Source organism: Barbus barbus (genome assembly GCF_936440315.1).
Source record: "Barbus barbus genome assembly, chromosome: 37".
NCBI classification, from domain to species: Eukaryota; Metazoa; Chordata; class Actinopteri; order Cypriniformes; family Cyprinidae; genus Barbus; species Barbus barbus.
Genome location: NC_136715.1, coordinates 19327051 through 19342103, shown reverse-complemented (window position 1 = coordinate 19342103; position 15053 = coordinate 19327051). Strand labels below are relative to the sequence as shown.

The window sequence follows — 15053 nt, the reverse complement described above, 5'->3', positions numbered from 1 at the left end:
CCTTCACACGTATCAGTCTGGAAAGGGTTATAAAGCCATTTTCTAAGGCTTTGGAACAGTGGTGAACCTTCCCAGGAGTGGCCGGCCTACCAAAATTACTCAAGAACGCAATGACGACTCATCCAGGAGGTCATAAAAGAACCCAGAACAACATCTAAAGAACTGCAGGCCTCACTTGCCTCAATTAAGGTCAGTGTTCATGATTCAACAATAAGAAAGAGACTTGGCAAAAACAGCATCCATGGGAGAGTTCCAAGGCAAAAGCCACTGCTGACCAAAAAGAAGACAAAGGCTCGTCTCACATTTGCCAACACATATCTTGATTATCCCCAAGACTTTTGGCCAAATATTCTGTGGACTGATGAGACAAAACTTTTTGGAGTGTGTGTGTCCCGTTACATCTGGCATAAAACCAACACAGCATTTCATAAAAAGAACATCATACCAACAGTCAAACGTGGTGGTAGTGTGATGGTCTGGGGCTGCTTTGCAGCTTCAGGACCTGGGTGACTTGTCATAATTGACGAAATGTTTCCAAACTTGAATGGTCGCTGTACTAAGGCCAAAAATTACATGTGCAATTAGTACAACATTTACTTTGTATTTAATATCTAATGTTTTGTTAGATGTATAAACCTTTAAAACTATTTTTTTTTTATTCTTTACTGTTTAAAACGGCTGCAAATAGAAATAAAGATGAATTTCATCTTAGAAATCATTAGGAAACCATAATATCATATAATAAATATAACATCATATTTGGTAAATATTAAAAAATAGTGTTAAAGGGATACTTCACCATAAAAAGAAAGCTACCCCATGAATTACTCACCCTCAAGCCATCCTAAAGTGTAAATGGAGTGCTGTTTATGATGGATGGATGCACTTTGTTTTGCGTCAAAATTTTGACCACTATTCACTGCCATTATAAAGCTTGGAAGAGCCAGGACATTTTTAATAGAACTCCGATTGTGTTCATCTGAAAGAAGAAAGTCATATACAAGTCATAAATCAAGGGGTAATTTTCATTTTTGGGTGAAGTATCCCTGTAATTAACATCTTACATAAACGCATTAACTTTGAAAAAAATAATAATTTTTTCACATTTTCTGCGACCCACTTGCTGGCCCCTGGACCCAATTTGGAAAAAAGCCTCTAACAATGTTATAATTTTGACTTCTACCCTTTTATGTCTGACTCAAATCTTCTGATGAGTTTCAGGTTAAGGCAGTGTAGCCAATAGTTCCACCCCATCATTTTTTTTTTTTTTTTTTACTCATCCTTTATGTAAATATCATACATAGTCAATATTTACCGATATTACAATGAGTGTTTTGTAGGATTTGCTTGTAGATACTATTAGCTGAATGCACATGTAGGATGTGAATGTTAAATGTTTTAGTGAGAACTTTGTGTTGAAGTTCCAGTTTTAGATTCACATGTAGTTGAGAGCTCAGAATTCCGTCAAACTGCTAGTTGTTTCAGTTACTTGACACAAGTTTCACTATGGCAAACTATTCCTGATCTAGACCGAGACTCAGTTTTGGCTGTGAGCTGACCGACAGATGGTGAAACAGAGCAGGGAGTTTTTTAGGTGAATGTATTTGAGCAAGCTGGGTCTGGTGGTTCACTATTTGGTCTGCTGTTATATTTAGATTGTTCACTGTTATTTTAAACCTATATTTAAACTATTTTGTCATGATTTTGTCTGCTAGCCTCAGTTTGAATGTGATGAATATTTTGCCTCATAAAAAAGTAAATGAAGAGAAATGCTGCATTTATAAATCCCACTTACAAGCTTATGAGGCGCATTATGAAAATGACGTATATTGATAATGCCCAGAGTGAGCCTCAGGAAATTAAAACTTAACCTTGTATTGCTTGTATTTGAACAATCTTTGTATTCCTGTATTTTTGTGTTTTTAAGAACCTTTATGGTTATATCGTTTTAAGCCTATTAGGGAGATTCTTAGTCTTTTCATTGTTTAAGTGTTTCTGGGCAGTTTCAACAAATCAAGCAACAGATGAAGAAAGAAGCTTTAGTCTTAAAGGATCTAAAGTCTCTTTATTGCAACCTGTGTATGTTGCTTTAAGAGAGAAACCATACATTCATGTTTTTAATCATTTATCATTTGATGATTTTATTATTCCGTTTAATTATTTATAATAATCATATATTCTTAATTCATTCATCAGTCATTTTATATGATTATATTTTGTATTATTTCTCTTTACTGTTTAATGTGTTGTGTTTTCGTTGCAAACAGGTTAAAGATAAGAAAAGGTCTTTGTTTATGGATTTTAATGTCACTGGATGTTGTTGTGAAGCAGTAATTTCCCATTGATATTGCTTGTGGTAATAACAATGGTTGGACTGAGCATTGAAACGAATGCAACTAAGATTATTCTGCATCATTTTACCATCACTTTATCTCCTTTTTCTGCTTCCCCTTGCTTGCTGTCCCAGAGGAGACTGTTAATACAGCTTTGGGTAGTGAAACACTGATTTTGGGCATTGGACAAAACCTACTATTAACAGGTTTTGGGTACCTATTTTTGGACAGGATCTGGCATCTGGGGTTGGATCCAATATTCCTGATGTGGAGACTCGATCTAAGATTTGTCGGCGGGATGTCGGCACTATCTGTCAATCTGTAGCCATTTCCTGCCTGTGCTCTTTTCCTTGTGTCAATAAGATTTAGTATTTCAGTGTTGCAAAACGCTCCTTTTTGAAATGCGGACAGGATTGAATGTAATTGATTATTGATCAGCTTTTATTTTTGATATAATAAAGTGATTCTCCTGGTTATGTGATGTTGGATTCTCTTGTTTACTGTCTGAATAGTTACAGCCTAGTTGGAGGAGTTCCAGATCACCATGTAATCAGTCAGCTCCTTTAACCTGGAGTGTGTCACAATCTAACGCACACAGGTCCTGACCCATCAGACCCATTAACACTGACTGATTACACACCATTGTCACGTGATACTGCTTTTTGTCATGATAGGATTATGGCTGGATTGGATTACTGTTATATCCAAGGTTTCATTAACTAGCACACTGTGTCCAGAAAACCTGGTCTTGTTTACAACAGATCAATGCAAGATTTATACATGGCAAAGACAGCTGACCTGATATACTGTGGATATTTCTTTGATGTTATATATTAAATAACAAAATCAGGGCAACAGAATTGCAAGATGTAAACTGACAATTATGAAAAAAGTAAGAATTACAAGATATAAACTCAGAATTCTGAGGGGGAAAATCAGGATGATGAAATAAACTCAGAATTGCGAGAAAAATTCTGTGCTTATATCTGGCAATTCTGACCTTATTTTTTTTTTTACTGAGTTCATATATTGCAATTCCGTTTATATCCCGAGATTCTGACTTTAGAGATTGTTAAAAACTTTGTCCGAAAAGTGAGGTACAAAATGTCATTTAATTGCTATAGTAGACTTTTCATGATGCTGTTCCGTGGCAGAAATGTGCATACTGAACAAATCAGAGAATAAATCTTTTTAGTGAACGGATTCAAAGATTCGAGTCACTATAGGATGAAGTCCCACCACTAATGATCACACATTTAAGTGTGAATAAAGGAGAAGTTAATTATGTGTGAAAAACAAGGCTATTGAAACTCGAACAGTAGAGCACAGCACTAGCAAAGGAATACATGAACTAAAAAATGCGTATTTTGAATGCAATTTTGAAGTCAAAACAGTCTGTCAAATGCAGGCTTTTGAAAAATGTACCTTTGCCAACCAATTGTCCAGAGAAAAATCATTTGAGCCTGTGCGTAAAGGACACTCAGTCGTAACGAGATCATGTAAGGCACGTGCTGACTGTCCTTGTGGTTTTATAGACAGAGATCATTTACCTGTCTTCTCTATGGATTAGGTTCACGAAAGGCACACTCTTTGCTACGGTAGTAAATGCACAAAAAAAAAGGGGGGGGGGGGGGGGGGGGGGGGTTATTTGACATCACTTCACGCCAAAATTCCAGAAGTATGGCACAGAGCCACTGTCAACAGGGAAGTGTTAGATTTTATTACTGCATCCTAATCCATTTAGCCTCCCAATTCCTCCCAACCGTGGTTCTGAGATGCTTGATGGATGCATGATGGCTTAATCCCTCCCCAGAAGAGGTTACGCTCCTGCTTTACTCGCAGCGTCTCGCCCATGGAGGAGCTACTGATACCCGCAGATGCCGAGGAGGCGCCGCCTGAGCCTGCCGTCTTCTTTTCTCCGGCGGGACCTGCTAAATCCCCGCTGGATAGAATGAAGGACTTCATGGCAAGCACGTTCTCGGTCGGTGTCAGAGAGTATGTGAAGGACTACATCAGGCAAAACGGGCTGCTGACGCTCTCGATTCTAGCTGTGATCACAGGATGCGTCCTGGGCTTCATGCTGAGGGGTCTGGAGCTCTCCACACAGGTAAGACTTATTAAACTGGGATTTTAGAGAAATAAATGACTCTGAACATGTCAATGAAAATGCACAGAAGGAAGAAATTAAGCAAACACATGCAAGTAGCAATTATTGGAAAGTTGTTAGTTATGCATCTTCATGGGTGCACCTGAATGCATCGTTTTCCATTTTTTATTATTTTACCCTTCACCAAAGGTTATTTGTTCACCTACCATCCAGCAATTGCAAAGAAGTTGGTGCATTGTTACTTCTGATAAGAAACAAAGTCTAAAGCTTTGTTTTGGCGCTCTTAAATGTGGGGTGACAGATTGCTAGCCTGAAATAAACATGAATGAACTTCAGAAGGTGCTGAAAAAGCAGTACAACTTGCAGAAATGTATCATCTCTTGTGTAATCATTCGATCAGTGTTTCCACAAAACAGGTTTTGATAAATGCCACTTAACATTGCACTTACCTTGCAATGTTATCCAGTGTTCACAGTTGGTTATTAGATATAAAAACACTAGTGAGGGGCTTATGTTAAAACCTTATGTGCAATTGAGTTGAATACATTGAGTGTGATTATTATATCTGAATAGAATAGTTTGGGCTCTGATGTCAGTTTGTTCATTTTAATCTCTAATTATAATAATGTATCAAATGAAAAGTTTTTTTTTTTTTTTCATTAAAAAAACCAAACTATCTGTATTGGCATCAGAATTCTGAATAATCGGCTCGGTACACTCTTAAAAATAAAGGTGCTTCACGATGCCATAGAAGAACCTTTTTTGTCTAAATGGTTCCATAAAGAACATTTCTTCAGATTATATAAAGGTAAGAAAGAGATGGTTCTTTAAAGAATCTTTGACTGAATGGTTCTTTGTGGAACCAAAAATGGTTCTTCTATGGCATCGCTTGAAGAACCTTTTGAAGCACCATTATTTTTAAGAGTCTATTGGTAGAGAAATTACTTGATGTGTGTGTGTGTGTGTATTCTAAACATTAGCTCTTTTTGTTGTTGATGTGTTTACTACACTATGTGAAATTTTGAAATTGTGTAAAATTGCTTATCATCTGAAAAGCTCTTTGTGTGTGTGTGTGTTTGTTTTTTTTGTAACCAGGCAAAAATCTATTTCTCCTTCCCTGGTGAGCTGCTCATGCGGATACTTAAAATGTTGATTCTTCCCCTAATCACCTCCAGGTGGAGATTTGACTCATTCTCATCTTCATATTTTATACAAAATAACCCTTTATACTGAGTCTGTGAAGATCTCAACTCTTAATGTCTGCCTGTAGTTTAATGTCTGGACTGTCGTCTATGGAGTCGAAGGCCTGCTGCAGGATGGGGGTGCTGACGGTCACTTACTACCTTTGGACCACGTTCATCGCAGTAGTGGTTGGCATTATACTCGTTCTCATCATCAAACCTGGCTATGGGGCACACTTTGAGAACAGTAGACTGGGAGGTGGACAAGTCATTACGTCTGCAGATGCCCTGCTGGATCTGGTCAGGTATGACAGTCCAAAAGAAAATGTAGAAAAAATACCCTTGTAGTTCCTGAACTAACATTAATATCAGCCAAGCAGATTTTAGGAGTAGGCCTAGATATGGGCTTAAAGGCTCCTTATTTCCACCTGATTATAAGAATCATTAATGGTTTATGATTCAATGGTTTCAGGACTGCTGATCCAGGTATATTTTCTACTTGGATAAGAAATAGGAAAGTTCACCAAAACAGGACAGTTCTATTCTCAAATTCTTACCATTTTGACTTTTTTTTCGGTGACACAGAAAGAGAATGTTTTTCAATGCAATTACATAGCATGGGGACCAAAGAAAGAAAAAAAAAGCATAGTATATATGCCTTCTGAAGCCATTTGATGGCTTTGTGTGACGAACCCAATCAAATTCACGCTAGCTTTCCTTAGCTTGTTCATGATTTGTGACTGTGAATTGTTCTTTGAGTTCGATCTTTTCAATTAATCATTTGATCCGGTTCATAAAATCAGTCTTAATGAACTTCAACAGTATGTTCTTCACACAAGCTACTGTATTTCTTCAGAAGAATATATTATAATATGTGTTTGTGGTACACAAAACAAAAATCGCATGGACCAGTTTAAGGTGTTTTTACACAGATGAAACATACCAAACAGCTGAATGGCATGAGGTTGTGCAAATGATTCTAGCATTTTAATTTTTAGGTGAACTTCCCCTTTAATATCAGTTTTTTATGACTAAAAACAATAAGCTTTTCAGGTAAATTTCTCCTCATTTTGGTAGACTTTAAATGAGTCTCATGAACACTGTAACTGCCATTCATAGGAAGAGTTGCCCATGTCTGGGGATTTTAGGCCATTCCATCCAGTGCAATCCTATTAAAGCAGTGATTAGGGTATTTTTAGTAATCTGCACAAAGCGCCAAGTAAGAAGTACAGGACCCTGCCACTCCCCTCTGCCCATAAACACAGCAAGTCTTGTGCAGCTACTTGATAATAGCTAACCTCAAGTGTTCAAGTCTGCAGGGTGTACGTCATGTCATATAAAGTATGAATGTGATTCATAAACACTCAATTAATGAATAGGCATCATATGCTTTAAATATGGCCACTTATACTTAATTTCCATCCTTAGGAACATGATCCCCTCCAATCTAATTGAAGCCACATTTCAGCAGGTGAGTAAACAGAGACCTTAAGATAACAGCTGTTAAGTAAGCTTCAAACTGTAATGTGCAAAAAGAATACCTAAGTCTCTTTCAAGGCAAGTCATGTTCAGTTCTGCTGCTGATTTGAAGTAGGCCTATATGTTATTTAAATGTAAGTTTGGCAAGCAGTTTTTGACATTTCTGTATTGCCTCATTCAAGTATTGTATTGTATGCTCAAAATAGCTAATGGGAGGCATTCGTATAAATGTTGTTTCTTATTCCAAAAGAGTGCTAAGGTTGGTCCAGCCAATGGACTTGTGCAGTCCTAAGTGTGTGTCTCAGGATACTGACGGTTTCTATGGAGTAGAAATGTAATGCTATGATTTTACCATCACATTGACAATTGGCTCTTTTATTTAGAAGGTGGGACTTATTCCATCATATAGAGTGTATTAGTGCCCGTCCACTTTTTTTTTTTTTTTTTTTTTTTAGCAGCATTGGTTTTTCCCATGAACCAATGCAAATGACATAATTTTAAAAAGATTAATAAATATAAATCTATCTATCGATCTATTCTATCTATTTAACTACACAGTGGACTCAGTTCCATCATGGGAGTGGGTGGGACTAAAGAACACTTTTGGTGGGCTTTACTCACTGCAATTCTCTGATTGGTGGAATTTTCTCTACAGCATCATGAGTAAAGTGTTTTTTTCCCACAAATTCTGCTATTAAATATGATTATTTAAAAAATAAGTTAATGTGAATGGATGAAGGCATATGTAATCGATTAATAACCTCAGAGCTTACAACAGGTCTGTCCTTAAAGATTTACCAGTTGTTGTTAAAAAACAATTTCTCTAGAGTTTTTACTTTCGGAACCCCACTGATGCAACTCTATTGCACGGCACTTTCTCCCATTCATATGGGTAAACTATTTTGTGTATAAATATATGCATCCTCTGATGATAAATTTTGTGGACTTTCACCTGGTGGATGATAAAATGCATTAGATTTGCACTGTAGGATCTGGATATCATAGAGATTTGGGCTTTATGGACTCTTGAGCCAGTAAACATTATCTAGCATCCTCATAACAATGTAGTAAAACACATTGAAATTCCCTTCATAACCACCTGGAATACTTACAACATTGTTATTAACAAGGTTTGTACAAGCAAAGAAAAGATAAAACCTAGTTCTATATTTTGTTGTTTCAGTATAAGACAGACATTATTCCAATTGTAAAAACACCAGTGAACACGGGACGCCCAAATTTTGTCTACCTGATGCCTGATGAAGACAATCCAAAGGGTCGGACGGTGCAGTTGGAACTAACGCCACCTCCAGACATCGAATACAAGACCCGTCCAGGAAGCAGTCAACAGATGAACGTACTCGGCATTGTTATTTTCTCAGCTACGATGGGTAAAACATCTGCCTTCACCTAATGAAACATGTTCACTAAGTGAAATCACAATCAAATGTGGAACTATACTGAAGGGCTTTTCATTTAGGTCTCTTACTTGGTAAAATGGGCGAACGGGGAGCTCCTCTGGTGAACGTTTGCCAGTGCATCAATGAGTGTGTGATGAAGATTATTAATGCGGCCGTATGGTAAGAAAGAAAGCACTCATTCATACTCAGATATATGGCAATCAAAACAACCATTCGGTTTAGGAGCAGTTCCATACAAAGACTGTTTGTTGTTGAGATTAAGATCAGGAAGTTGTTTTTACACAACACTTGGCCAGGATTGGCCATTGAGAAGCTTGAGGGCTCAGAGACCATTAGCTGAGGAGCTGAGTGAAAGTTTCCAGCAAATGTATCCAATTTGAATCTATTTGGATTACACAGTTTAACTAATCAATGAAACAGGGATGATTTCTGCACTCAAAAAATCCTGGCGTAACTAATTGCATCTATTTATGATCATATTTTCAAAACGCATTTATTCAAATTGCTTAGATTAGAATCAGTATAAATCTGCTCATTGTGAAATAATTTAAATTATCCCAATAAAAAGTATGAACATGGCTAAAATATGGCTAGCTGTGGAACAAGCAATATACAGCTGTATGAGAAATGTATTACTGATAAATATATTTTATACCTGGTTATTGTGTATTTAAAATCATTTATTAGTACCGTAACTGTTTCACGCATGACTGACTGATGTATTAGTTCGGTTAACACTGTGTGTTCTAAACAGATGGCGATTTTATATGCAACGTAAAGCTTATATTTAGGCCTAAATATGCAGGGCACACAATTTCTATATTTGACTCCAAATCATTGACTGAAATCAAAATTGGCCCTATTTACTCCCTTAGTACATATACTTTCTTAATTTGAACAATCCATCACTGCATGTTATTCAAAGAAAAATGTTTCGTAATAAAAACTGTATATAATAATAATAATAATAATAATAAATCACTGTTTTAATAAATAACGTTTTTCAATTCTCAGTGGACAAAAAGTACCCTCCTGCATTTGTTTTTGCATTTAATTTTCTCTACTTGAAATGCATCACATTAAAGAGTTTAATAGCTAGTCATAGTTTATCCAAAAAGGTCAATTCTGTCATTTACTTAATCTTAGTCTTCTCAAATCTGTTTGACTTTAGTAAATTATGACAATGTGGCAAATTAATGACAGGACAGCAATTTTCCATGTTGACTGTTGAAGATAATGTAATTCCTACCAGCTTCTCTGTATTTTTCAACAGGTATTTTCCTTTTGGGATCATCTTCCTTGTGGCAGGCAAAATCCTGGACATGAGTGATCCCTCCACACTTGGGAAGAAGCTGGGCTGGTACGGGATGACGGTTATGGCAGGCCTGTTTGTGCACGGCCTGATCTTGCTTCCATTCTTCTATTTCATTCTGACACGGAAAAATCCTTTCACATACATCAGAGGGCTTCTGCAAGCCATGGTCATTGCTCTCGCCACATCCTCCAGGTATGAAGAACTAGGAGCTTATGAAATCAGTTGAATTTTTCCAGATTTTTTTTCAAATTTGATTTTTTTTTTTTATTCTTTTTTTTTTTTAGTTAAATTTTTCTATACTCTGTTTTAATGGTTATATTATATTTTTTTTAAATCCAAAAGCATGTCTAATTAATAGAAATCATGAAACGTACACAATTTAACAGCAATTTATTAAATGTTTAACAAAAATTACATTTTAAGGCCCTATGAAATGTTTTTTTTTCCTTCTCAAATTCAGTTTTATTTCTACCAAACTGTTCTGGATTAATTTTGAATGGTTTCATTAAATTGTAATAATCAAAAGTATCTACAGTTAATCGATTTTATGAAAAAATATTAATGTATTATTATTAATAATTTGTTTTCCCAGAAATACTAGTGAATTCTGGTAAAAAAAAAAAAAATTCTGGTAAATAGTATTATTAAACAATAATACTTTGATGATAATTTTATGAGTAGCAGTAGTACTATCATTACATTAAGTAATTTCTGTCACAGTTTCTTCAAGTTAACCCCAACTTTTATTTTGACAGGTTGCTGTGAAGACCTTTAAGTGTAGTGATATGAGATAGTTTTTCTCAAATGAAATTATGTTCATGTCTTCATATATTGCGAAGGCAGAGGCTGAAACACCATGAGTGTCATGCATGCTTCAGTATGTGTGTAGGAAAAGAAACTGCGCTTCTGCGCCACTCATTCACACAGAGACACGCAGGATTTTAAATAGTATTTTTGTGACTTAATATTCAGAGACACTACTCCATATCACGTTTTGATTTGATTTATTCATCTAAAATTTAGCAAATTCAGTGACATTCCACGTTGTTCAGTAAATTCCATTTTTATGACTGGATTCTGTGATTCGGTCTGCATTTTCCACATTGTGGAAATCATAGGGCCCTAGATGAACTCCAAAAAAATATATGTGTAAGTGGCTTGTCCAAACGCCATTAAATCAAGTAGAAACATGCGTTGACCTCATGACCTTGTAAACATGAGATATTCTCTCTTTTTCACAGTTCAGCAACGTTGCCCATTACAATGAAATGTTTGCTGGAGAACTGCCGAGTGGACAGACAGATTGCCCGGTTTGTGCTGCCAGTGGGAGCCACCATTAACATGGATGGAACGGCGCTGTATGAAGCAGTCGCTGCTATTTTCATTGCCCAGGTCAATGAGTACGAACTGGATTTCGGACAGTTGGTCACCATTAGGTACTTGCAGACAGGCAAAAATGTAACCAGATATAGTCTTATTAGTCTTAGTTTAATGGTTGACTGAAATATCAAGACTTTTATTTTGACAGTGCTGAGAAAACTAGCGCCTGTGTGCACAGAGCTCCTGTTCCCCGTCTTCATTAGTTTCTGTTTAACAGTTTTGACTAATCAATTATTACACAGAAATTTAAACAATGTTAGTAAATGGTATGCAATAAGTATTATAGCATTCGCTTTTCTATTAATACTAACAGAAGACAAATGTTATAATACTTTCTCATCTACAGGTAGAATTCAGCAGATGCGCATTTCATTTAAGCAAGTCTTTGAATAGCTAAAAAACAGCGCACTGTTGGTTACAGAATACTTCTTTTATGTTCATATTTTTAACAATTTATTTGTAACAATTACAGAATCAAGAAGTTACCATCTAAACAAATCTCTTTATTTTACAGATTTTTTTATCATTCATATTTAATAATTCTTAAATATTAGTAAATATTGTGTAAAATAATTTAATTTCAGCAAATGTTATGCATGCATTTTTTTCTGATATCATAATAGATGGATTAGCTCATCTAGCATGATCAGTTCTATCAGGAATCAATCAAAATCATAATAATCTTAATGTTCTGGTTTCCTCCAGCATAACAGCGACTGCTGCCAGCATAGGTGCGGCTGGAATCCCTCAGGCAGGCCTTGTAACCATGGTGATAGTGCTGACATCAGTCGGATTGCCAGCGGATGACATCACGCTGATTGTGGCCATTGATTGGATCTTGTAAGTTGAGATAATTGCCATTTTTCAGCTGTAATCAATGGATCATCTAAATTAATAAATAGTAAATGTTAACAAGAGCAAATACTAAAACAATGCATGAGGGATATAGTGATAAGAGAATGAAGAATAAAGTCTTCTACTCCTTCTGGTTTAAAGAGATCGCTTTCGAACCATGATCAATGTACTAGGAGATGCTCTGGCAGCTGGAATCATTGGTCACTTCTGTCAAAAAGACTTCCCACCTGACAGAGCGGTAAGCTAACATCTGTTTTCTGTTTTAGTATTTGGGTATTATTTTTTTCTCTTCTGTATCTATGAATTTATTTTAAAATACATTCAAATCAAAGTTCATACATATAAGCTTTCTGTAGCTTAAACAGTAGAGCACTGTGCTCACTTCTTGAAAAAATTTAATCAAACTTATTTGTTTTCAAAACTATTTGAACAAAAACTACTGCTTCACTGCTTATATATGTGACCCTGGAGCACAAAACCAGTCTTAAGTCACACATTTGTAGCAACAGCCAACAATACATTGTATGAGTCAAAATGATCGACTTTTCTTTTATGCCAAAAATCATTAGGATATTAAGTAGCATGTTCCATGAAGATATTTTGTAAATGTCCAGCCATAAATGAATTAAATTTTTGATTAGTAATATGCATTTCTAAGAACTTCATTTATAGGCAATTCTCTCAATATTTGGACATTTTTGCACCCTCAGATTCCAGATTTCAAATAGTTTTATCTCAGCCACTCTAACAAATTCTACATCAATACAAAACTTATTTATTCAGCTTTCATGTGTATATATATATATATATATATATATATATATATATATATATATATGTGTGTGTGTGTGTGTGTGCATTATATATATATATACATACATACAGTTTAGCAAATTAAAGCACATAATCAGAGCATAAAGAACAGTAAATGACATAAGATGAACAAAGCACAAGATTTTCAGGTTATACATGCAAATGCCCCTAAAACCTTAATGAATTATTTCTGATGTTTATAAAATATACTTGAAAATAACAATAAAATAATTAAATTTTTTATCATTTTAAATAAAAAAAAAAAAAGAAGTAATTTTACATTATTGACACTGTATTCCTATTTAATATTGTAAAGCTGCTTTGACACAATCTGTATTTTTTAAAGTGCTATATAAATAAAGGTGACTTGACTTGATGACTTTAAACTAGAAATTCTTTTTACTTTGTGGGCAGTCTTACTCTTACATGTCATTGACCCATTTACAAATCTCAAAGGCTTTTTAGTATCATGTTGAAACTTTAGTTTATATTTAAATACCACAAGCTTATCAATGCTATATGACCTTCTTTGTCAGGCGAAAGCAGATGGAGCTGCACAGGACAGCCAGACGGCTCAAAACATGGAGAATGTGCCTTTAACTGAAGTACCGCTGCTGGCCAGGAAAGACTGTATATTCGAGGTGGTTGGGGACACGGTTTTTGAACGACCCACAGTCTACTACAATATATGTCAGGTCTGAGTCACCAGACGATTGCCTTACATCCACGAACCTCTTTTCTACCACTGTGCCATAAACAAGTACTGAACGAACACTTTCTCTGGTCCTTCCGTCTCCGCTTTTTAAAACTGACTAATATTGGCTGTTTTGTACAGCTGAATACATTTAGGCAGCATTCCTTTCCATATTCAAGGGAAATTCTTCTATTTACAAGGACAGGCCAAAAATATTTAGTTTTTTTTCTTTCCCCCTCTGCTGTTTGGAGTACATGCTGGCATGCATTCAGGAATTTTGTCATTCAGGTTCAGGCTGTTAGTCAAAACGTGCTCCATATCTGCAGTGACATCATTCAACAACTTCCTAAAAGTACTGGGGAAGGAAACGGAGCGATGTTTTAAAATGCACAGTCAAAAGCCAAGTATCTGGCATCACGCGCAACACATGTGACTGATTTTTTTTAAAAAATTGTTTTTTTTTTACATCTGCATTATTGAATTTTTGTGTAATGAACTTGCAACGTTTGTAATAAAATTGAAAGAAAAAAAATTCAAAAATGGCTGTAATGTGTTTGTGCAGTGATGTTATGAGAAATGCCTTTCCCGTGAGGACAGATGGTTAACATCGGATTTGGTTTCGGGGGAAAACAAGCAGAGCTTACGCCTGATTAGATAGAGCTGCTTGCTTCAGGTTTAAGAGTTTAGGATGATCAGCCCAAAGAACATTAATGACAAATTAGCCATTTGGAGGTTATGACGATCGAAACTAATTCAGTGGGGAGAAAACAGACGCAGGACCATGTTCTAAAGCACAGTTGACCCAATTATTACAGCCTTTAGGCCTAATTGCATTCAACTTGCAACATACTTTTTGCATTAAATTTTTTCAATTTTTCAGGGCTTCTGCAGTTTTAAAGGTAAGTTTAAGACTTTTAAAAGACCTTTTTAAGACCAAGTAAAGAAAATTAATGGGAACATAAATCATTACTATGTTCTGTAAATGTCTTAGGAGCAGACTATATGCAGCATTAAATTGTGAAATTACACCTTCCAACTGTATCTTCTGATCACGCTGCAAAAACTGATGTTCATCCTTAGCACATTTGTCTTGTTTTCCAATGCAAATGACAAAATATTCTTAAATCATGATATATTATGAAGAAAAATGTCACAAAGTTTTGTTTTCTGAGCAACTGATCGAAATGAAGTGTTTATGATCAAAACAAGAACAAATATCTTCCAATGGGCAACGGAAAAATCAACAAACAAAAAAAATCAAGAAAAACAAGTTTTCGTACCCCACTGACAAACATTTGTTCTTGATTTAAGTATGAAGTCATATTTGCAGAAAACAAGAGTGCATATATCTAATTTGCACCTCAACTAAATATATGCTAACTCAAGGATGTTTAGATGCTTGTATTGCTCAACTAAAACATGACAGCTCCTCATAATATAAAACATGTAGTGTGGAGAGTTTGTCAAATATAATC

The 15053-nt window shown here is 35.5% G+C and overlaps 1 protein-coding gene across 1 annotated transcript; it reads left to right on the top strand.

Annotated features, from left to right (window-relative positions):
* Positions 1–4173: 4173 nt before the first annotated feature.
* On the top strand, positions 4174–14098 carry LOC306857202 (excitatory amino acid transporter 5-like). Its single transcript, XM_079397009.1, has 11 exons — positions 4174–4440; positions 5536–5615; positions 5711–5926; positions 7050–7092; positions 8284–8491; positions 8581–8680; positions 9795–10028; positions 11078–11272; positions 11922–12056; positions 12213–12309; positions 13421–14098. The coding sequence occupies exons 1-11, from the start codon at positions 4186–4188 to the stop codon at positions 13583–13585; spliced, it is 1728 nt and encodes a 575-aa protein (XP_079253135.1). The 5' UTR covers positions 4174–4185; the 3' UTR covers positions 13586–14098.
* The last annotated feature ends 955 nt before the right edge of the window (positions 14099–15053 follow it).